Below are 23,938 nucleotides of genomic sequence, written 5' to 3'. Positions count from 1 at the left end.
GGGGGGGGGGGGGGGGGGGTTGACTTACAGGGAGCCAGTAAAGGGGAGATGAGTATTCATGCAGCTGAAAGTTCTGAAGAGATAAAGAGACATGTTGAACCACAGGAGGAGTTAGCCCTACTAACACCAGCTGGGATAAATGCTGTGAAGTTTAAAACAGGTACAAACAAGGACAAAACAAAACACTTAGAAATGAATGTAGGATGCACAATTTTGGGATCCCATTTTTCAGCCAAGCTGGATTTCATAAAGGCATAATTAAGCTATGAGCTGTTAGCCAGTGGTGAGGCACAAACCTGTCACCTTGACAACACATTCATTCTTACTGTGTAAATCCAACATATCGAAAAAAAAAATATTGACTGAATATTTAGAGGACCGGTGTTGACGAGTTTGATGCAGTGTAGTGTCGTCATTGGGAACCAACTAAAACCAGAAAGTGCATCTTGTCTGAGCAGTTTTAAAGTTGTAGCAATAAGCAGTTCAGCTTTGAGAAACAGGCCTACAGTTTAGTTTCATGTCTGTTGGATCCACAGTATTTTCTCTAATGTTATGTACTACAGTTATGACTTTGAGGGTCATGGCTGCTCAGACGCACACAGGCAATAAACAAACCTTCAAGTGTAAGGTGGACAGCTAAGGTTCTTCATACTATATACAACTAGAGTTCACATAGAATACATACAGTCAGTGTGTGAATGAATGTGTCAGTCAGTTACAGAGGGTGTACAAAATAATCTACCAAATGGACGTTTACACATATTCTTTTTATTTGACTGGATTTTTGAGATACTCTCCTCTGAAATTTCTGGATGGAATTTTGTTTGTTGTACTTACATCATGAAAGATTTACACTTAAAATATTCAACTGCAACATCTGTTTCCAGAAACAATGTTCTGGACAGTTTCTCTGTATAATTCACAGACCTCACTACTGACATTCACAGGAGCCTTGTCTGAAGTACAAATTACTTCTGATTGATTTGTTTCCGTGAATTGTTGAGTATTGGGTATAGTGTTTCTGCTATAGGATCTTTTTTTTTTTTAAATTTTAACTCTGAGGACCACAAACAAAATTCTCAATGATATCTCATAACCACTGCAAATTAACCCAAAACTATTTGCATGGCTAGACAACTCAAAAGCAGTGGTTCCCAACCTGTGGGTCAAGACAACCTAAAGGGTCGCAGGATAAATCTGATAATTAAGATGAAAGAAAAACACATTCAAACAATTAATTAGTTCATGGACAATTTTATATCTTCAGACCCCTGAATGTTTTTATATGAAACAATTTGAATCTTTGGTTGAAATGGTCACTATGCATAGACATGCAGTTTATGATGAGGAGTCAGTACAGAACTCTTTGTTTTGAGGGATCACAAGGTAAAAAGGTTGGGAGCAACTGCACAAGAAGCAACAGAAAGTTGTCTTGTTTGTTTCCGTGTTTTTTAAAGTTGTTGAAATGGTAAACAGGCTAAGTAGTGCCTTACTTATTATTATAATTATCTGCTTGGTTCTTTGGTAGGTATTACCCTTATTTTGTCCAGCCTCTGTACATTATGTTTGTAGTAACACTTCATAGGAGTAGATTGCTGTTGCCAGAGAAAGTACTAATAGTGGTTATTGTTAGCTTAGTGACATATAATTGTACCAAGGGTTGTGCACTAAAGGTAGCTAGGCTAGCAAGTTGAGACGACTGATATGCTGAAATAGTTGTCTTATGGACAGAACTGTCTCTCTGCTAAATCAAAGGAACACCACATTGGGGTGTTTGTGTGTAATGAATATCTATTTACAAAAAGAGCCACAGGCAGTCAAAATGGGATAATAAATAAAGGAGAGAATTTACATTAATGTGATACAGTAATGCATGACTTCCAAAGACAACCACTCAGAACAGTGATATTCAATTCATTCCCTTTCTCCACATCCTCCATTAATAAATACAAACCTATATATACAATCAACAAACTCTTAGAAAATGCCTGGTATCCTCCATCTTGGAAATTGTGTGGGATAAGAATGAGAGGAAAAGATGTGGACACTGCAGTCACTGGCTCAGTTTACAGCTACTGGAAATGCTCATGGTGGATGTTAATTCTCCTCATCCCATGTCTAATGATACATACGTGACAAGTGGAGGGTGAAACTGGCTACAGAGCCCAGGCTTTTAAACCTTCTCCATGAGCTCTTCAGCAGGTAGAGGGCTGGAAGAAGGAGGGCCAGCTGGGGAGAGTGGGGTTGTGGATCTGGGAGGTGTAGAGGGAGGAGAAGGAAACAGGGTTGGATGGATTGGAGAAGGGGAGGAAGCTTCTTGTTTGGTCGGGGAAGAGAGAGGGAGGAATACAGCAGGTTTGACAGGGGAGATGGGGGACGGGGAAGCTTGCTTTGTGGGAGAGGAAGACTGGGGTGTCACATCTTTGGTAGGAGAAGATGGGGAGGGACAGGAGACAGGTGTAGAGGGAGTTGTGCAGGTGAAAAGACCAAGAGGGCCTGAGGGCAAGGGAGCTTCTAGAGATAAGCAGGGAGCAGCAGAGGGTGATGTGGGTGATGTTCTTATTTCAGGAGGGAATGCTACCGGCAAAGAGGTGATGGGGAAAGTTTCAGTGGAGGATGAAGGGGAGAACTGAAGCGAACTTACAGGAGCAGAGGGAGGGAAGTGAAGCTTAGAAGGTAATGGGTCATTTTCATTCTGGGGTTGAGAGCAGGGAGGATTAGAATCAGGCACAGCAGTCACGGTGGTCTTGCTGGGTGATGTCAGCTTGGCGGGTTTTGATACTTTGGTGCTTGACCCTTGTTTGGTTGGAGAAGCTGGTCCTGGCTTTGTCGGTGAGGCTGGTTTGATTAGGAGGGCAGATGGGACTTTGTTGCAAGCTGTTTGGGGATCTGGACAACGACGGGCGGTGAGCTGGAAGGCTTCTTTATCTAGAGCTGTGTTCTGGCAAAACAGACAGACAGTCATCAGCTGGATACTGTTGTGCCTCTCAAGCTCAAATAACACCACTCAGGAGGGAAAAAGCGATACTGTGGGTCAATCTTCACTGCCAACAGAAAACCTCTAATTTAGCCTAAAGTTGTCCAGTGAATAACTGATCAGCTGAATGTTTGAAGATATTAAAATAGCAAACTCTTCATTAACTAATGACCCAGTTTTTGTGATTTCTTTGATTTAAATGAATAAACAACACACATGATGACACACTCTAATGGAAATGGACATGAATAACTGAAAGATGATTAAACAAGAAGACAGTATGGTTTGCACAGTGGACTGACCCCACAAGAAGGCAAATCAGATCAAGTGCTACTCTATGTGCAGAGGAAGGGCAAAGGAGAAAGTCTACGTTTACTTTTTCATTCAGCAGATGCATAGGTGGTGCTTTTGTCCTGAGTGAAGCCAATGATGCGTTTCTCACGTGGGACAGAGAACGAGTAAATGTTACGTTCCTCATTTGCCCTTGTGCTGAATCTCAGCAGCAGAACGGATGAGGCGTAGCGTTAAGTGTTAGTACATACCATTGCCTTGGAGCTAATTCAGAGGGACGTAATGCAGGGAGAGGGGAGAAGCAAAAAGGGACAGAGACTAGTCTTACTCACAGCTTCACAAAATAAAGTCAACACAACAAGCATGACGGCAAGTGGACAGTTGTTGTTCCAGCTCAGTGCTGATCTTTCGTTTTTATCATTATTTCGGATCATTTCAACATTTTCCAAACCAAGTGGCACGCAGATTTTGAAAAGACTAAGTTGGAACAAACTGTAATAATTTCTATAAGTGACTATTTCAGGCAGATACACGTGTCAGTGAGTGTTAAGCTATATTTGAATAACTGTCAACAAAATGCAGTGGTAAGTGGGATTAAATGTGTTTTTGATTGTACTGATTTTAAAAGATGATGCTGGTCTTATTCTATATATTTCTTATCATCAACAAATCCCATTGTGGCCTGTTTAGCATAAGCCTGGTAGTTTGTACTTCTGTGTCATAAAGCTCTGTTGTTGTCCAGAAACTATTAAAAACACATAACGGAGTCACACTCTTGCATGGGGGAGATATTGTACTTCATTTCCATGAACATGGGTAGTGAAGTTTCTCTCACAGATACCATCCTGCTGCCATAAATACTCACCAGAGCCCCAAATGTATATTAATCCAGGGCTGATAGTCCAAATGCAATGTTTGCTAAAAACTACAGTACCAAGGAATGTTTTAGGAATGAGGCTGAGTGCCACAGACAGGGTAGGTATGTTACAAATTGTAGATTTTTATCTTTTCATGGGAGTTGTTGACAATAAGAAAAATATAGAATCCCGCCATCCTTATCCTTTAAAATGTGCTGGGGAATCTTGTATCCAAGGCAATAAAGCCACACTGGTTTGCATCCTTTTCTGCAAATTTGAACTACAGAATAGTTCCAGCACAGTTCTTGATTTTCTCCACAAGGTGGCACCAGAGCACCATTAACATGTTACAAGTGCTGTTAGACCTAGCTTAGATTTATAGAAATTTACTGAAAGTTGATTTTAAGGAGCTATTTTCAATGAGATTACTAACAGACAATAATTGCAGAGAGGGAGGCAAATGACACTGCTCCTGCACTAGCTCGCATTGGCTGCCACTGTAAACATGCTAAACAACCTCAATCACAATGTGATTAAACAAACACATCCTTCAAAACAGATGATAATTTTCACATCCCATAAAAGTTGGTACAAATGGAATGAAATGTGACTGAAGGACCGAATGAGAAGTATGAAAAGAGTCAGGGGTAAATCCAGGACAGAGCGCCTTTTGGGAGAGAGTTAGTGTGGTCCACATCAGTTGGTTATTGTTACTGCAGCCGAGGGGCAGGGGGCCTGAGAAAGACACAGGAAGGAAGGGAAGGGAGGAAGGGAGAGTAGTAGGGGGTGGGAGCCGTTTCAGATGTGGGGAAGAGGGTGAGGGGAAGGGCGATGGCTGGAAAGGAAGAAGGGAGGCAGCAGGAGGGAGGGAGGGAGGGAGGGAGGGGTGAAGTGTGTACCCGGCTTTCAGCTCCAGGCGTCCCCTGTGGTCCTGGGTCGGGTGTGAGGGAGGGGTGAGGAAGAGGGAGGAGGAAGTGGATGGAGAGGAGGAGGGGCCGAGGCCAGGGCCCGCGTTTACACCTCAAACTGTCAAATGAAATTTACAACAAAATGAGGCTCTTTGCAGTAAAGAGGGGGATCAAATTAAATTTCTAATCAAAGAAACTTCCCCTTCCCCCCTTTTCCTGCCTTCGGTACAGACAGACAAACTGAAGAGAGTGCACGAGGCTGATGGGTGGTGTGACCTGATGAGATGAGGAGTGGAGGAAGTCAAACTGTACAACAGGAAATGATGTAAATGGGGCTTGAAACAGACAGGGTGGAAGGATGTGACTACAGGAATGACTTCACTGTTCTGTTCTTCCATCATTCCATCTCTAAAATCCTGTCTTACATGTTCACAGCAGCATAAGTTGCTTATAACTTGTATTTAATGTCGTTTTCAACCATGATTGAGGCCAGATATTCTATCCCAGGGATCAAGTGGGTGCAAGATTCATATAAAGTAGAAAGCACAAGAAGCTCAGTCGTCTTTATGTGGGTCAAACATTCGCTGTCACGCTGTCAACGTTTGGAAAAAGGCCTGACCTGTTCAAGCCACTGCATGGCCCCGTTAGTGACGACTAAACCCACGTCAAAACATCAATATTACAGATTTAAGAGGTAACTGAAAGCTAACATGACCTCATGAAGGTCAAACTTTCAAAAACAGTGCTGCAGTAAATCTCAGAAGATTGGGCAAAAAAAAAAAAAAAAAAGTTTGTGAATGTTTTTGGGTGCTTACCATGATGACCGCCACACCAGCTGTGGTGTTGTTGTGCTTTGGCGCAGTGTTAAAGTGCGTCTGCAGTTTACCTGTCACCTCCATCTTCATGTTGTTCTCCATAACTGCATCGTCCTACATGAACGCACACAAACATGTAAAGTGTACAATGGTTTCATGCACAGGAAACTATCTTAATGCACAAATCTCAAATGTTTCGGTTCACACATACAGTACTGCGCAAACGTTTCAGGCACCAAAGGTACAGTGAGCATGCTTTCAAAATGAATGTTTTATCTATCAATTAACTTTATGCAAAGTGCAGTGAACAGAAAAATCCTTTATCAGATCAATATTTGGTGATTTCCCTTTGTCTAAAGTAGTTTTTCAAGGAATTTGGCTGATCCAGTCATCTTGGCGAACTCCCAGACTGACTGTGTGGGGGCCAGACCATCAGTTGCAGGACTCCTTGCTCTTCTTGTCTCTGAAGATAGTTCTTTATGACTCTGACTATGAATCTTTAGTGTAGGTTAAAACAGGATGACGACTGTCAGCCAGCCTTATCTTGCCGTCACACCAAGGCTCCACCTCTCCCCCTCACTATTATCTGGTGATTCCACTTGGTTCTGTGCATGGGCTTTCCTGTCATCCAATGATCATTTTAACTGAACATTTAACATCATTTAGCTACTTTGCCCCGCCACCGGTGTCAAGGCCCCATCTAAGGCTCCTCCAAAGGGATCTCAAATTGGCTGATATTCATCAAGTATTTGTTAAATTAGGCTTCTGCATTCATGTTAATATGGGTTTTCCTGATTGACATATGCTGAGGGTCATTGTCAAGCTGCAGAATGAATCTGGAAAACATCAGACGCCTCCCTGATGGTGTTGTTTGACAGATAAGATTCTACACATCCAAAGCACCTAAACCTTTTGCAAAGTATTGTACATAAAAATATACACAAACAGTGTTATACAATACCGTGACCCATGGGTGGGAGAGGACATCTTGTGCTGTGTATCGAGCCTCCATGTTGACCTGCAGCATCTTTCCGATCAGCTCCTGAAACAGAACACACAGTTTACAGTTTAGGGCAATATCAAAGCCGTTGGGCCATAATTAATTATTATTGACTTTTAGATGTATGTGAATAAATGATCATATTGTGCTATTGTTTTACACAATTCTGCTATGCAAATTGTCCATTCCAAGCAAACTGCTGCTGCATATAAAAACAAAACAATTGGTTACTGATGTTTTTGGTGCTGGCAGTTTTGCAACAGCTTTTGTTGTTGTTGTTGCTGAAAACAGCTGCCCTTGTGGCCGATAACGACGCTGATTGTAATAAAACAGGAAAGTCATGGGTCATAAAACCAAAACAATGAGCCGATAAACATGGAGCAGGGGAAACTGTGGAGTTAAGTGATAACTGACTAACACCCTTCACATTGCTCACAGTCTTTTGGTACATTGTTGATGCAAAAATCTAAATTAGTGTATCTTTAAGTATATTATGTTTACCATACACTTTGTATATTGCTATAAAATATCGTGGCAATGATTTCAACCATGTTTCTCTCCTCTGTTATACTACGTGCTAACACCTCACTCAGGGTAAAGCCACAGACCACAGAGTCGATGTACATGCTTTCACACATGTGCTCACAAAGTAAACACACAGTGTCTGGATTAATATCCTCCCTTAAATTTACACCTGCACAGCTTCAGAATGTGCAAGTCGTTTCATGCTGTGGTGTCTATAACTGTGCACTTGTCTGCAGTGACAGGCAACTGTAATAGCAGTGGGTTTAATTAGCAGTTTGGTCTGGCATGCTGAGCGTGGGCTGTCACCTTAATACATGACATTAATTTAGTGGGTTGGAGGGGTTTCTGTCCTTCAGCAGACAATAGTCATTAATGGAGCGGCTTCACATGGTGTCTGTCTGAGTGTGTGTGTGTGTTTAAACTATGTAACATTTAATATCTGTTTCAGACTTCTTACTGATGCTGCATTCACTTCAAGGTAAAATGGTTTCTGTTGGAGCATGTTTTGTTGAGGATAACCCTCCAAAGAAGGGAGTCAATATAATATCATCTAAAGTCACATAAATAAACTGTTGGTGTGTGTGAGTGCCAGGGGTCCCCACCTTGGCTGAGTCGGTGATGTTGTCCCAGTAAGGACTGGGGAAGTCCAGTCGCCCCAGAAGGATCTGGTCAAACAGGTCCTCTTGCAAGTTACTCTCACTACATGGAACGACACACAAACACTCGTCTTATTCAGCACACAAGGCATAACTGCATATCTAGATTGTAATGGCTGCATAATAACAATAAATAGCCTCACCTGTAACCTCACCTTTCATAATATGTTTATTATAATAACCATGAAGTACAAGTGATTAAACATGGATCACAATAATTTAGGTCAAATCCCTTTCACTCTATTATTGCTGGATGACAACAGTTTACTTAGCCAGCAGGTAAGAAAAACTAATTTCCAAACAAATGTGATTGAACTCCTCTTAACATGATCCATGGCTGACACCTTTACTCAACATTGTATCTATTGCTTAAAACTGAAAACTATCACACTTGTTTATTAGTAGCAGATAAAGCTTGACGTGGTTGGAACAAGTACCTTCTAAACGGAGGGAAACCACACAGAAGGATGTAGGTGATGACACCTGCAGCCCAGATATCCACCTTCAGACCATAACTGTGAAAAGAGATGAAAATGTCACTGAAGCACTAAATGTACCCAAATATCTTATAATAATAATAATAATAACAGCAAACCACTTCCATCTTCCATCATCTCAGTGTTACAAACACAGAAGCTGACTGACTGGACATAAAGCAACAACATAAAGTACATACTGACATTTTGGAAAGACAAGGCTTTCAATCTACTATAATGATGATGATGTGGAAGTAAATATACCAGACCCATGGTTTGTGTTTCTTTATTCAGCACCATTCGCCTTTCAATCTCCAGACAGCTGATTACAACACAGCCGTACTGCAGACCCTCATTTCTACTCTGCTGTTGTACGTAGAACAGATGTTTCCCCTTAAAACCAACTCACAGATCAGTAGAAACATACATGTTTCTCTATAACGAGCAGCGTCCCCAGTGAAAAGCAAAAGCCTCACATGCTGCCAAAATACTCGGCTTACCCAGACTCTGCGATGATTTCTGGAGCCACATATGTAGGAGTGCCACATACGGTATACAGGGGTCCCTCCACTACTGTGGCCAGGCCAAAGTCCCCAAGCTTCAGTGACTTGATGCCATCTGGGTACTCAAACACCTAGAATCAGAGTGCATGCTCAGTTGAGGCCCAATGAGCAGTTGGAGTAGGGAAAAAAAGAATAATGTGTGTGTGTGTGAATGTATACCAGCAGGTTCTCTGGTTTAATATCTCTGTGGACAATGTTCATGCTGTGCAGGTACTTCAGAGCTCCGGCGAGGTTGTACACCATGATGCTGGCGTCTCTTTCTGTGTATTTGGCCGAGGAGGTGATGGCATCAAATAAATCCCCTCCCTGCGCCGGTAATAAACACACTGGTTACATATTAAAACACACACAGACACGAGGAGTGCGCACTGATACTGACACAGAGTTGGCCTGTACTGTACCTTGACAAGCTCCATGACCAGGTACAGTTCAGAGGGAGTGTCCACCTCCTCAATCAACATGATGATGTTGGGGTGTTTCACTTTCCGCAGCACTGCCACCTCATTCTCGATGAGGTGCTCCTGGAAACACACAACCCACATAGATAATCAAAGCGAGCCTGTGACTGTGCACTCCAGCACACAGGATTTACACTGAGCTATTATGCTCATAAAAAAGAAAGTGCTTTGTTGATTGAATCGGAATTGGTGTCAAGGGTGTGTGATTCAGAGTGTGTCATTGTGCGCATGTGAAAGTGTGAAGATAATTTGAGTTAAGTGATAAATAAAACATTGCCAACCTAATCTAACCGTGAGGGATAAGAGGATCAGAGACACAAAGGTAACACTGTATTCTACGTGGGTGTTAATAATGCACAGTGGAACACTAACATAAGACCGCTTCCTTACAACTGTGTGAGTGTGTGTGCATGCGTGTGTGTCTGTATGTGTAAACAAGTCTGAAGGTAAAATACAGAAAGAAGAGAGTGGAAATAGAAGATGATGAGAAAAGAAGGACAGAGTGAAACCTTTCCACTGCACTTGGCCTTGTCGATGATCTTCAGTGCAAACTCTTTTCCTGTGGACCTGAACAGAAACAGTGCAGTTAGTGCCAACAATACAAACAGCACTGACGCCACAACACTGTAACTGAAATCAAGCACCCACCACAGAGCATCATTTACAGTGTGCAAGAGCACAGCCACGAAGCTATTTGAAAGGTATGTTGGCTGCACGAGCCAAGTTTATACAATGAACAGAGATGCAGTGCAGATACAGGCAGGCTCAACAAGAACATGAGAACACATACTTGAAGAGTAATTTAACACCAGGCTGAAGATCAGTGTTTCACTGCCATCTCTGGTTGAAAGTCTCAAGTTTGTTCCACCTTAGACAACACCCAGTGTTACTGCTGGGTCAAAAGTGCTCTGTTACACTCATAACCACAGCCAACAGTGATTGCACAGTGTACTGACACAGCCTGGAGTACACTTCTACATCACTGCAGCAAGTGGAGAATTTAAACCACTGGAGGCCAGCAAAAACAAGGTTTTCAGTTCAGGGGGTTTTAAGTTACTTGCAAGTTTATCCTTGCAAAAATATACATAAAGTAAGGGCTGCAACGCAAGAGCAATGTTCAGATGAATAAGTCCCTATTCTGTTTGAATCTCATGCTTTACCAACATGACGATGTAGCTGTATTCACATGAACATGCAAGTGATGCAGTACACATTCCTTCCAACAGGTTCACACTATTCCACTGACTAAGAAATATAGCAATGCACCAGCCAAGGGCAGGGAAGTAGAGGACTGCCAGCTGATGTTAAGAGATGTATGGACAGCTCTACATAAATAATGGGAATTTCAAAATATCTGAGCATGGATGTTCATTCTTGACCATTGGAAACAGTATGTGTAGCTTTCAAATACATCTCACTGTCTTAATTCAAGGCAGACTGAAAGCAAAGAAAGCTATTCAACAGTACTTTTGTGCTAAGATTGTTATGACTTTGTAAATGTTTATTTTTTTGGAGGCGGAAAATGCATTCAATATGTTTACTGGGCCTCACAGGGCATCTTTCAGTACTTTCCAGGTAGGTGCATCAGATTATGAGAGCACACATTGACAGGCCTGCTGTCATCATCATCTCCCCTGTCTGCCTGGGCAGTGTGTTGACTCAGAGATTAAAAGGCTAATGAAGTGAATTCACCGCTGGGTTTAATCCATGGGATATTTCTGTCTCCACAATGCCTGTCATCAGGACTTAAACACCCTGATGGAGCAGTTGATACACGTGATGCACATCTCATTAAGCAGTGCAACAAGGCACACTGCTGTGCTCCGCTGCAGCTGTGCATTAAACACTTCCAGTCTGATTAAATGTGTTTCACCTACCTCTCCACACACTCCTTGACCACAGCAAAGTTGCCATCTCCAATGACCTTCCCAACTTTGTATTTTTCCAAAATGGTGGAGGCAGGCAGGTAACGGTTACCATTAACTGCTAAGGAGAGATGAAAGTTAGAACAGGCAACAGACCGGCCCTGCCGTTCAATAGAAACAAAGGAGCTTTGGCAGAAACTCAACCGGTTCTCAGACTGAATTAAGGAACCACATGCTGTGACACAAAATAACATACTCACTGGAATCAACATGCCCAGTGATCTCTACAAGTCCTCCTGCAGCAGTTAGAGAGCTGAGAAGCAATATTATGTCCCCACACACACACACAGCCGTGAAATCATTAAGTTCAGTATTTGCTCACACAGCAATGGACTATTTCACACTTATCTTGAAAATGTGGCTAACTGAGCCACTTTTGTTGGGTAAGCAAATTCTCTAATCTGCTGCAAGGGGACAAGATGACTATCGTTTAAATGTTACTCAATGTCACTGTCAGCCAGGAGAAGAGAGGAGGGGAGGGGAAGGAATGGGAGGAGAGGAGAGGAGGAGAGGAGAGGAGGAGAGGAGAGGATGTACCCTCTGGACTCAGTCGATTGCTTTGCTCTTGGTGGTTGTTCAACGAGCCATTTACATTCGGGGAGGAACTGTGATGTGATGGAGGTATCTGCAGGATGTAAAAAGAAACAAAAATAGAGATGAGCACCTGGCCTAAAGCAAAAACAAGTAGACAAATCACCATGGCAACCTTCGGCTTTAAAAACACCCACAAAACATGCTGTACATGGGTAAAACATAGCTAGGTCATATTGGTGGGTGACTTTTCTTCGTGGCTCAGGCTAAAGATTTTTTTTAAATGCTTCAGATGGCACAAAAAAAGAGACTAGCAAATAAACATCATATTCATGACATGATTTAGCAAGATACCCAGAATAAAATAAACTCGTATTAAAAAGTTCCAACCACTGAAGAGTTATACAACCTGTGACTATATGACATGGTGAGATACTCTTTAAGGATTGCAGCTCACAGAAATAACAGCACAGCCTGCGCATTAATCCTAAAATAAAAATATTATTATTCAAATAGTGAGCAAGGTCTAAAATAAGCTTGCCCTTCAAAGTGGACAAGGTGTCAGAGCTGCTGGAATAGATCTCCTCCATAACCACTTATCATCACTGCACATAAAAGCGTTATAGCTCTAAATGAATGATACATTTGTTAAGAGGGTCATTTCTGTGCAGTGGCAATTTTGACATCTTATGGCTATATTTTTGAAAGCATGGGCTCTGTACCTCACTGCACCATAATGTACATTATCTTACAGTAAGGATCTATTATTTAGTCTAAAAGCATAGTGTTTTGGACCAAAGTAGAAGGTGTGAGAGTTTCAAGGTCTCTTTTACAACTGGGTACATAAAAAAGCTTTTTCCTCTTATAAATAACTTTTTCATGTGGCTTTAGTTTACCAGTCCACCTCCACATGACTGTTTCAAAGAGGGTGAATGAGAGGGAGAAAATATGTCATTAACATCCTTGCACTTTCTCATTTAGTTTTTTTCAAAATAATTCTGCTCTACTAACCCTCTTTACCAGCGAATTTTAAAGCCGTCAGTAAATCATAAAAATCGAATATCCTGCCAAATTAATATGGGTGGATAAGTCTTTGACTGGGCTTAGAGAGGAACAGTGGCTCTCTGGAGGAGGTTTGCCAGCTGGCTGCAGCAGTTACACACTCTGTAGTTTGGGACTAACACACATCTTACAGAAGAACCCATCAATAAATCAGATTAATATCCCAGACTCTACCAAAGATACATCATAGAGCTGCAACACAGGCTACATGGCTGTCTGTCAGTGACTTGATGACTCGACATAGATTTATTTGATCACTGTGTATTAAGTAGGTCGGTACAATCTTACCTTATCTCCTCCCTTAAAGTACTACCTTAAAGGAACAGTTTGACTTTTTGGGAACATTTCTTGTTCCCTTTCTTACCAAGAGTTAGAAGATTGATACCACTCTAATGGTTGTACTGTAGATACAGCAGCCAGTAGCTAACCAAAGACAACAAAACCTTCCTACCAGTACCTTTAAAGCTCATTAATTAACACATCATTATCTTGTTTGTTCAATCTGCTCAAAGAAAGTGTAAAAACAACAAGCTGCCCCTGGTGGATAGGATACTGTGTTTGAGCACAACTGTCCATTGTGGGTGTCTTGTGTGGACATCTACTGTATGTGACATGCATGTGCATGCAACTGTCTTACCTTAAAACTGGGGATGGTTCGGGGGCTGGTGGGAGACGGAGTGGAGGACTTGGTGGACTTCGGAGTTGAGATCTGACTATTTGAGACACCATTTACTGTATGGAGACAGACAGTGGGAGGAGATTTGCAAGAGCAAGAGTCTTCCGAGTTTGAGACTGTTGTTATGCTTTCATACCGGCAACAGCCAAAGCCAGAGGCATAAATGTTCACCTGGACTCAAGGAAGAACTGGTCAAAAGGTGAAGGTCACTGTGACCTCACATAACACATAAATTCAATACATTTTAAATAATTTAACAAAATGTAAAAAATGTAACTCAATTTAATTTAAATGAGAACACTGATCTTAATTAAGTTCATTTAATTTAATTAATTTCACAAAATTAAATTAGAGTAAATCTTATTCTATTGGAATAAAATAAGATTTAAAGTTTCATTTATTTAATTGTTTTTATATAATTAAACTAATTTAACAGAGGCATACAACTGCAAGGCGTTTTGTTGTTGTTTTTAAAGTGTGTTTGGAGTGTGTTTGCCAGCAAGCCACTGTTTGACTGATTCATTCTCTCAAGAACAGACTATTTCTGCTTCCCTCTCTCTTGGTTTCTGGCACAAATACAGAGACATAATGCGTCAAACTTTAAATCATAGTCTCTCTTCATCTGCATAAACCCAGTTGAGCTGAAGAAAATCATTTCACACTGCCTACAGGCTGTGCCTTTGTAGTGCTGTTTTAGAGTTGCACATTTTTGTTTTACTGTTAAGTTATAAATTCCCACCAAATTGTCTTCTGGGTATTAAAAGTACTTCTAAATCAATATTTGAGAAAATAATTGAAACAGAGGACATTACTGAATGTTTTTTTTTAGTGTAGTTTAACTTGGAGCACCTCAGCTGCTACAGATAAAGAGCCATGTGATGTAACTGTTCAGTGAGGGCAGGATTTAATTGGCACAGCTGAAGAGTGAGTCTAATCATCAGTTCATGGCTTTAGATCAGTGGATTCTGCAGCAGCTAGCTCTCAGATTAGATAGATTAGATAGATGTGTACAGTTCATAGCAGCTCTGTGGCTTAGCCAGAGCAAAGGAGAGAAAGAAGGTCAAAAGAAAGGGAATATTTCTAGTTTAAATAACTTGAACACTTTATAATAGATGTAGCCATGTGGCATGTCAGCATGTTGAACATAGGTTCAGTTAGCAAGGTGATGCTAACATTTGACAAGTAGTGTAACATGCTCTTGTTTTGTTTATTAGCCTGCTATATTAGCATCGATTTCAAGACCACACTGAGGCTGAAGGCAGCTTCATTATTTTTAGAGGTTTCACTCTGAACCTGCCCACACTGATGACAGTGTTATACTGTTATAGCAGCCAGAGCCAGCATTTATTCACAAGAGAAGAAGAGGACTCAAACTGTGAGAAGCTCATTTTACCTAATTACTATACACTAATTACCAGAGTGAATTGATATGGCAGGTGTTTGACAACGGTAGACTGTATGACACCATCACCAGCCTCACCTGGGGATTTGATTGGAGACTGACTGGTGGAGTAGTGGACAGGTCGCCTTGCTGCAGTGTCAAAAGCAAAAAAAAAAAAAAAAAAAAAATTCATATTACAAGACACTATGAAAGTAGTTCACCTTCCGAGGCAGAACTTCTGGCAGTGCCACTTCAAATTGGCAACCTCTCAAATACCTCTTTTTCAAACTTGGCGTAATGGCTTGTAGAACACTAATTAGTCAGCATAATGTCACCATCTCTCAATGCAGCACGCAAATTGCTTAGTCACTCATCACAGCTGTTGAGGGTTTAGGATGAGGCTACAAAATAAAAGGCTGTTACTCAGCCTGTCAACCACTAAACTACTCACATTGTTGCTTTGGTATCAGATAAATGAGTGAAATATATTTGCACACATATAATGTAATAATTTGCAAGACTTGACCGTTCTGATTGTCTGTTGATGAGTTTGCTCTTTCATCTACAGTGTGTGTGTGTGTGTGTGTGTGTGTGTGTGTGTGTGTGTGTGTGTGCGCGCGCACAGTCACATGTCTGACCTGCACCAGGGGATTTGCTGCGTCGTGAAGGTCCAGGGCTCTTAGCTGTTCGGTTTGGAGTAGCAGAGCGGCTGTACGATGACTTCAGCACTCTGCATTCTGGAGACACAACACACTCAGGGTCATCATCGCATATATTAACCTTCCTCTATCAACAAACCTTTCTTCACAAAACAGAGTTAATGTAGCACTATTATTTCCAACAAGCTGCTGTTGGAAATAATAGTACGGGGGATATGGCCCTGGCAATGTTATTTATGTGGGTTGATTTCATGAATGCTGGTCACACTTGATTATGCAGACAGAGAGCAAACAACAAACAACAATGGAAAACACTGTTTAGTCAAAGCAGGTTAAAAAGCACATAGAAACACATAAATTACATGAAAGATACTTTACAAATACCAAAATGACACTTTATTACTTTCCCTTCCTTTCTGGACCCTTTTTTAAAATGTAAAAAAACGCCAAACTTCTCCATGGTTAAAGGTGCTGTCCAGGTTTTAACCGCTAGTAGTGCTATAGAGCAAAACATGACTTGCTTGTTTACAAAAAATGGCGCATGGCACCTTTACATGCTGTCAAACACAAAACTGATTTAATTGAAAAAAATTTCTGGTTAGAGAGTACTAAACAAGACCCCAAATCTGACTGGGCATTGTAAGCCCTCTTTCAGCTCATGACAGTTTTTGATACTTGATTTGACAGACACGTTTACTGGTGCCAGAAAAATTGTATTTAGGTACAATAATATATTGATTACTTATGATGATTTCTTACATTTGAGGATAGAATATCCCGATCAGCCCGAGTACAAGAATCATTTACAACATGGCCCCAGCTATCATAACATAAGCCCCGTTCTCTTCCTTTATGTACCTCTATTAATTTGAATGATCTCTTACGCAGTCCATTTTCTACATTGCTATTCTTTCCATGTTTCAACAGTAGAGTGTGTACTGGACCTATTTTGCAAAAGGAAGAGTAGCTTCTGTACCTTCAGCAGAGAGTACAGTGTGCCTTTTTTGTTCTTTCAAAGACCTAATTTGTAAAAGTGGAGCACAAGAGTGTAAGTGGGACGAAATCTCCAAACTACTTCTGAATACGACCCGTCCACCATCACTCATCCGCAGCAGCAGTTAACACAGTGTGTGTGTTAGGACATGTCTCTCTGTTGTTAGCTAACCCGACAAAACAACATAAAAATGCAACAGGATGTTAATACTTTTGTTACTAAAATAAACTCCTTCTTCCTTCCTGTGAGGTTGTCCAGTCTCGGCTGACATGCTGTGGTGCTGTGACAGTGAATGGATCTGCTGGTTTAAAGAGGTCATGTCCTGCCTATGTGCTCTAAAACTTTCACTACTTTTTCAGCAAGATAAAGGAGAGATACTCGACAGAGGGTGTGCATTATATAATGATATGTGAACAATAAATACAGTACAGAACATGACTGCAACTGTGGCATACATGAATAAAATTTCACATAGACAAAAATGCAACCACTTTTCCCTAACTGACAGCAAGGATGTGTGTGTGGAAATGTGTAGCACCAATGTTTTTTGTTGATTCTGGAATATCTGTTAAATAAACTGTAATAAAAAAAACAAAATCTACTTTCCACAATCAAAATTCTAATAATCTGGATTAAACCGGTAGGAGAATCGTATAACAATTGGGTCTTAATTTATACACACAGAAGTTATATCCTGCTGTCAATTTCCGAAAAGAAAAGAGTGTGCAAGCACTTGTGAGAGAAGAATTGTGGGGAAGGAGACTGAGGCTAACCCATGCTCTCACACACACACACACACACACACACACACACACACACACACACACACACACACACACCAGGAGACGGATGTTTAGTTAGTCTTAGTCAGGCCTACCAGTCATAAAGGCTGTGGAAGCCTTACCGCTGTGATCCAACACAAAGTCATCCTGGGCATAGCGGTACTTCTCTGGGCCGCACGCTATGAACACATCATCGTCCCCAAAGAAGTCCTGCAGGCAGGTAATCTGGAGGAAGAAGGGGGAGGAGAGAGGAAAGGTAAAACAGATTATTCATTAGGGTGTAATATTCGTTTGCCTCTTGATATGCAGAGGTGGAGGTGAAAGAGGTGATTGGATCCTTTACATAAACAGTAATACAACAATTTAAAAATACAAAATGACAGAGTTCTGCATTATACATTTTATTTACACTTTTTTAGTTTACTATCAAGTCCATGTGTTCCTTGTAGCCGATTTTTTCTGTCACCTGGTCAGACCCATACCACAGTGAATTTTAAGATACGATTACTTGGAGAGTCATACATTTTACAGATGGTGGCTTTAAAGATTTTAATACGCATGTGCACAAACACACTGCAATGTGAGTTCCTGTTGAAGGTTTTACTCCTTTTTACAGGCGGTGGGGGTGAACAGCAAAAACAGAGCAAATTGATGCAAACTAAGCTAAAAAACATGGATATACACAACAAAAAAAATCTGATGAGTGGAGCTCAACTAATTTATATTCTGTTTTGTAGTTTAAACAATAGAAACTCATCATCTTTTGTATGTTTAGGTTGTAAAGCCTAACTCTGCACAGTAACAATGTGCAATAAAAAGTATCCTGTATCTTGCACAAATTGAATATAATTGTGCTACAAGTGCAAGTTAACAGTTTCTATCATAAGGCATGGATTATTGATTTTGGTTCACCAGTGTTACCAGTTCCAGGGATTCACATGATTCTGCGTTATTTTACATGATCCTACTGGCGTACAGTCATTTCACTCTACAAGTTTCAGCTGTTATGTTAAAATGACTTTGCTCTATGCAGGTTGAGCCAATTAAAATCAGCCTGAGTGATGCGTGTGGTACAATAAGGTTATGACTGTGTTTGAGTGAACAGTACAGAGACACAGAGCATGTCAACAATGCAAGGTCATAACATCCTGACATGCAGAATATACTGCAGAGTCAATGCAGAATCATAGGAAGAAAGCAGTACAGTTAGCGTTTGTGCTGCATGGTAATTTGTCTTTTCTATTCTGTCTCACACTGTGATCATCATTTTCTCTGCAGCTCCCGGCACTTTTTCTTTTTACACCCACCACCCACCCCTGGAGATGGAAAGGAGAGTTACTTTTAGGCTACAGTGAGTTGTGCCTACACACACACACACACCACGCACACACACGCACGCACACACACGCACGCACGCACACACACACACGCACACACACACACACACACACACACACACACACACACACACACACACACACAGCACACAGATTATCCTTCTGTTGCTGTAGGTGGATATGTAGGAGGACAAAGAAGGAAAAGATCCGTTCATTATCCCCCCCCATATCCCCAAATGCAAGTGCACCCACATACTGGCAGACATATGTACATGCACGTATGCACACAAACACACACACTTGAAACAAGAGTAAGAGGGGAAGTACACCATGGCCGAAGATTATGGGCAGATGGATCCTCTGGGGGAGATTGGGGGCTGACACAGTGGGGGAAAGTGTGTGTGTGTGTGTGTGTGTGTGTGTGTGTGTGTGTGTGTGTGTGTGTGTGTAATAGTAGAACTGGTGGTCCAGAAAAGCTAAATGGCTGCTGATGAACACAAACAACACAGTAAAAAGAAGAGGTGGAGGCTGACGGAGTAGGAAACAGAAATGGAGGAGTGGGAACTCTGATGACTAAAAATGCAAATTATTAGTATTTAAAAACACCAATCAAATATCATACATGAATTTATATCATTCAGTGGACTCAACTACACATCTATTAATAATAAATAAAACAACTCACATGACACTTCTGCATGTCCTACATTCAGACACCATGAATTAAAAATGAACCAGGATTCAGTATCCAAAACATTCTCATAAATTATCAAAAACAGTATATCATGGCCTTAATGTGTCCCTTCTGTCTTGTCTGTGAGGAAAATGGATCAGCTTTTTACTCAGCAACAAACCAATGGAAACAGTGGAAACAGAAGAGGAGTGCTTATGCAATGTGTGTGCATACGGAGCTGTGGCACATTATCAGAGGTTCGACATAGCTGGAGTGAATGCCATTCTTTAGATGAGCTCTCACTCTAGAACTTGGCAGCTGATCGCCAACACCATACTGTCGGTGCACGGGTGTTAGAATCACCATGGCAACAGCCTACAGGGAACAGTCCAATGTATGTGTCAAAAATGGATGCTGCTGTAGTGCAAGCTATGTCAGCGTGAGACTGATGCATATGGATTCAAGATAATATACCACCAATAAACCAAGACAGTGCCCACACACTGCTTTCTCTGGTGTGTGGAAGTTATCGATGACAACACTGTCCAGTATTTTTCCACCCACTCAGCGGATTGTGTTGGTATGGAGCTCTCTGGACTGTGATGAAATCAGCTGTAAGAGACCCTTTGTGATAAGTTAAAGGAGTCGATTCAACATTTTGTAAATACACTTATTTGCGTGATGGCGGATGTGAAGATGGATACCACTCTCCTATCTGTCTGTAAAATTGTGTGAAATACAACCCCTGTTAAATTTTTACAAGATATAATGTATTCCTTACACTCCCTCTCTAACAAACCATAGCACACACATTAACTAAATTAGCTCACATTAATATGAACTGCAATTTGAATCCATGCTTCAAAAGGTGTTCACTAAGTTATCTTGCTGTCGCCCCAGGACATGCTTGTCCCAGCGCCCCTTGAGGCAACAGGCTTATGGTGAAGAAAACGAACTCTGGGCTGTAATATTATTCGGTCATATTTTCATTTTCTTTCACCCCATGCGCACACCTCCCTCTCTCTCTTTCTCTGCAAGCCTAGCGCTGCTGTGTCCTGTGAGCCAGACCTGTGACACTCAGGGGAATGCGGTGAAACGAAGACAAATGGTGCCTGGACAGAGTTTTAAGAGGCAACAATGAAAGGAGGTCAAGTGGTTGAGAAATTTTGTTCCAAGTCTGTGAAATGATGGCATTTTAACTTAGATACAGTTTTAAAACTGCATCATTTACAATTTCTTGGAAAGTGACAGTTAATTTAAATTAAGGATAAAGCAAATCCTTTGTGAAAAATTTAGGTTTTGTTTGTTTTTTGGTGATTATCTATCATTAAAGTGTGAACTTAAGTTAAGGTTTGTGGGGTAAATGAGTATATAAGTAAAAAATATATTATTATCAACTCAACACTTATACTTACATAGTTGAGAACCACTATTAAACCAAGCGGAAACCTCCAGGGCTGAAAAATGAAGTTCCTCAAACAGCCACTTGAGGCTGGCTCCAAGAGTGAGTCAATCCCCATACACTCCCATGTTAAAATCTCCAGCTTTACAGCAGAAAGAAACATGTTTACAGCCTGGTACAAAAAACTGTTTCGGTCTTTATAGCTAATTTCCTCCTTCACGAGGGGGTTTCATAAAACTCATTCAAGTTTTATTAAGGCTTAAAGTTCTGCATGATTGAGGGAGTGCCACTTAGAGTGACAGGTGAGTGAGCAGCTTGCCACAAACCAGCATGCACCAAAGTCTCGGCTTCCCACATGACCCACCTCTTTGCCCATTTTTGGATTATCCGGGACTTAAGCTTCAAGACCGCTCTTCAGAAATCTACGGGTGACGTCATGGAGGCTACGTCCATCTTTATTTACAGTCTATATATTTAACACGGTATGCTTAACCTACTAATCTTTTGTCCGTTTTAGGGGAATGAAAACCAGCTGCAAAAACAACATTGACATATTATCACCTAGTAAACATAAAGATAAAATTCAATCCCTTTTAGCTCTGTTTTTTGTCTTTACCACATCACTGTGTTCACCAGCTAGATGATAACTGTAACTGCCTGCTGTTTGGTGCTGAGAGGGTAGCGTATATTTGGTTATTAGTGATTTTTTGCTAAAATAGCTGCCTGTTGCTGTTGAAAGTGACGCGATGGGAGGGGTGAGAGTGGACCAAAGAAGTAAGGTTGCAGACTGGAAAGCTAAACACTGGAGCTGATACTCTAACTAGAGGTGATAATTCTCTGAAGGTTCATCACTGCAAGCGACACTTTAAACATGACAGCAGTTGGAAATTGTTTTTTTGCTGACTTCCTACCTAGCTGCAGTGATGCAGAAGTGTAATCCAGGGTGTCAGCACAGCATGGCATCACTGTGTGGTTACAGGTAAAACAAAATTCTACTGACCAGATGCAGGTGTTAAAATCAAATGAAAATCCTGCACACAGCGGCTCTGAGTTCAGACAGAGCACTTACATTGACATTAGCCAACAACCTGGCACATTCATGAAGTGGTTTTAATAATCTTCCCAGTTCTCACTCATTCCTAATGTCACCACTGTTGGTAATGATTTGATTCCTCCAACTGCTGCTGCAGATTGATTTCTCCCTCCACCTCCCTGGTTTCCTGCAGTTCTCAGTGCAACATCCAAAGTCACCATCACTTCTGTATCTTGTACATGTGTGTATTTCACATGTCACTGAAACTTGTCTGCTGGCATTCAGATAATGGTTTGTAACAATTTCAATAAATGCGTAAATGGTAAAACAACTGTGACGTTAATGCGAGTGAAAAGTTAAGCAGATACTGATGCTGCTTTTAAAACATAAATAAGAAAAGCAGGTTAACATGAAGAATATGTGAAGAATGGTGCAGAAAAGTGCAACATCTCTGCAGAAGATTACTGGGCACAGAGTAAACGAGTATGAATGTCAGACTGCATTGTCCATGTTTCTCTTTGCTCTTGTCAACCACTGCCAGGATAAACAGCCAATGGCACTCCATCGCCAGCGCTGTCCTGCTAGGGCTTGTCTCAGCCAATCAGTGAAGTGAACTGTTTGTATTGGCTGGGTGACGTGTCTTGAGGGTAAACTGAAGTTTGCCCTCCAAGACGTGACACCCCCCCCCTCTCTTGTATGTCTCACTTTCTCTTGCTCGCATCATCGGTCTGTGCCCTTCATCTTGCCTGCTGTACTTTCTGCCCTGCTTAGCTTGGCAACAGAGGAAATACAGGCCAAGGGCTTAAAGTGTGTTAACATATAAAAGTACGGAATCTGTTTATTAGACCAATTACAAACTTTTACCTTTTTAAACACATTATCACATTAAGTAGAAAATGAACAAAAGGTTTGAACAAATACGAGGAGTTTTGTCAAGGCCGAAACGTCTGTTATTCAAAAATATTCACTACATATACTGTACCAATACACTGCATCTAGTTCTGAAGGGGAGACAATCTTGTCTTGCTTCACGTGCTTTATAAGGGCTTTGTTCCAAATACAATTGCCACACAACAGCAGGAGCTGAGTATTTAGGGCAGCCGAAAAAACGACAAATGGCCTGAGAAGAGACACACATGAAAGTGGAGGCTCTCCTTGTGATGGCTGACAGGATGATAACTGTAATCATTAGATATCATCAGCCCCATGCAGCTCCAGACCCCTCATTGCTGCTCATCACCCTGAGCCAAATGAGCAAGAGGCAAATAAGGTGGGTGGAGTCCTAAGGGAAAGACAAAAATAAGAGACAGAGAGATCAAAATCTCTGCACCTTTCGCCGTGGGGAAAGTCAGCCTACACACCGCTCCTGCTGTTACAAAGGAAAAGAACCTTCCATGTTAAACTACATGTGCATTCTTTACACAAGCTTAAACTCTCACTTAAAACTGTTACTTGAGAACACGCAGATAGCTAGATGCCTATTAAGTCTGTCAGGGTGGTGCTTAAGCTAAAGCCAACCAGGTTATTAACTCTGTTTGAACTCTCACTCACAGATAGAGACTCCTTCCCGAGATGTTTAATTCCTCTGGATTAAAGCAGTAAATCTCAGGCACGTGTAACAACCACAGACAAGGCGGCGGCAGCACAAAAAAGAGCAATGAGAAATCTAAGCCCAGCATTAACTCGCATCTGTGGATTCAATACATTAGCCACAGTAACCATTACCTGCTAAACACTTTGCTTTTTTAAAAAAAAATGTTTTAACAAATTCAAGTGTCTTTCAAGCTCTAAAACATTCAACAGTAAACACAGAGATGTATAAATAACCAAGAAACCAAGGTACTGAAGAAGAAACATGATGAACAAACATGTCTTCCTGGGGTTTTCATAAACGGATGCCATTAATACATCAAGGACATTTCATCTGCAGATAGTGAAGGCGCCTCGGAACAAAATA

At 41.2% G+C, this 23,938-nt stretch overlaps 1 protein-coding gene across 7 annotated transcripts in view; it reads right to left on the bottom strand.

The window, feature by feature from the left end:
* Positions 1 to 1,049: 1,049 nt before the first annotated feature.
* Positions 1,050 to 23,938, bottom strand: part of dclk2a (doublecortin-like kinase 2a) — a 41,650-nt gene continuing 18,761 nt past the window's right edge. The window contains exons 3-17 of one of the 7 annotated variants that reach the window (XM_023403324.2): positions 17,632 to 17,761; positions 15,740 to 15,838; positions 15,201 to 15,251; positions 13,682 to 13,776; positions 11,989 to 12,076; positions 11,404 to 11,512; positions 10,036 to 10,093; positions 9,470 to 9,589; positions 9,228 to 9,374; positions 9,006 to 9,139; positions 8,467 to 8,544; positions 7,976 to 8,072; positions 6,810 to 6,890; positions 5,849 to 5,962; positions 1,050 to 2,941 (exon numbers count right to left, since the gene is read on the bottom strand). In XM_023403324.2, coding sequence (XP_023259092.1) covers positions 2,174 to 2,941; positions 5,849 to 5,962; positions 6,810 to 6,890; positions 7,976 to 8,072; positions 8,467 to 8,544; positions 9,006 to 9,139; positions 9,228 to 9,374; positions 9,470 to 9,589; positions 10,036 to 10,093; positions 11,404 to 11,512; positions 11,989 to 12,076; positions 13,682 to 13,776; positions 15,201 to 15,251; positions 15,740 to 15,838; positions 17,632 to 17,761 — 2,169 coding nt within the window. In that variant the 3' untranslated portion in view covers positions 1,050 to 2,173. The remainder of the gene's footprint in view (positions 2,942 to 5,848; positions 5,963 to 6,809; positions 6,891 to 7,975; positions 8,073 to 8,466; positions 8,545 to 9,005; positions 9,140 to 9,227; positions 9,375 to 9,469; positions 9,590 to 10,035; positions 10,094 to 11,403; positions 11,513 to 11,988; positions 12,077 to 13,681; positions 13,777 to 15,200; positions 15,252 to 15,739; positions 15,839 to 17,631; positions 17,762 to 23,938) is intronic. The other 6 variants (XM_023403325.2, XM_023403326.2, XM_023403327.2 and 3 more) reach the window with 6 other exon arrangements.

The sequence above is a fragment of the Seriola lalandi genome, unplaced genomic scaffold (genome assembly GCF_002814215.2).
Source record: "Seriola lalandi dorsalis isolate HSWRI2012SDOR001 ecotype SW California unplaced genomic scaffold, Sedor1 jcf7180002054125, whole genome shotgun sequence".
NCBI lineage: Eukaryota > Metazoa > Chordata > Actinopteri > Carangiformes > Carangidae > Seriola > Seriola lalandi.
This window is presented reverse-complemented; position numbering and strand designations above follow the sequence as displayed.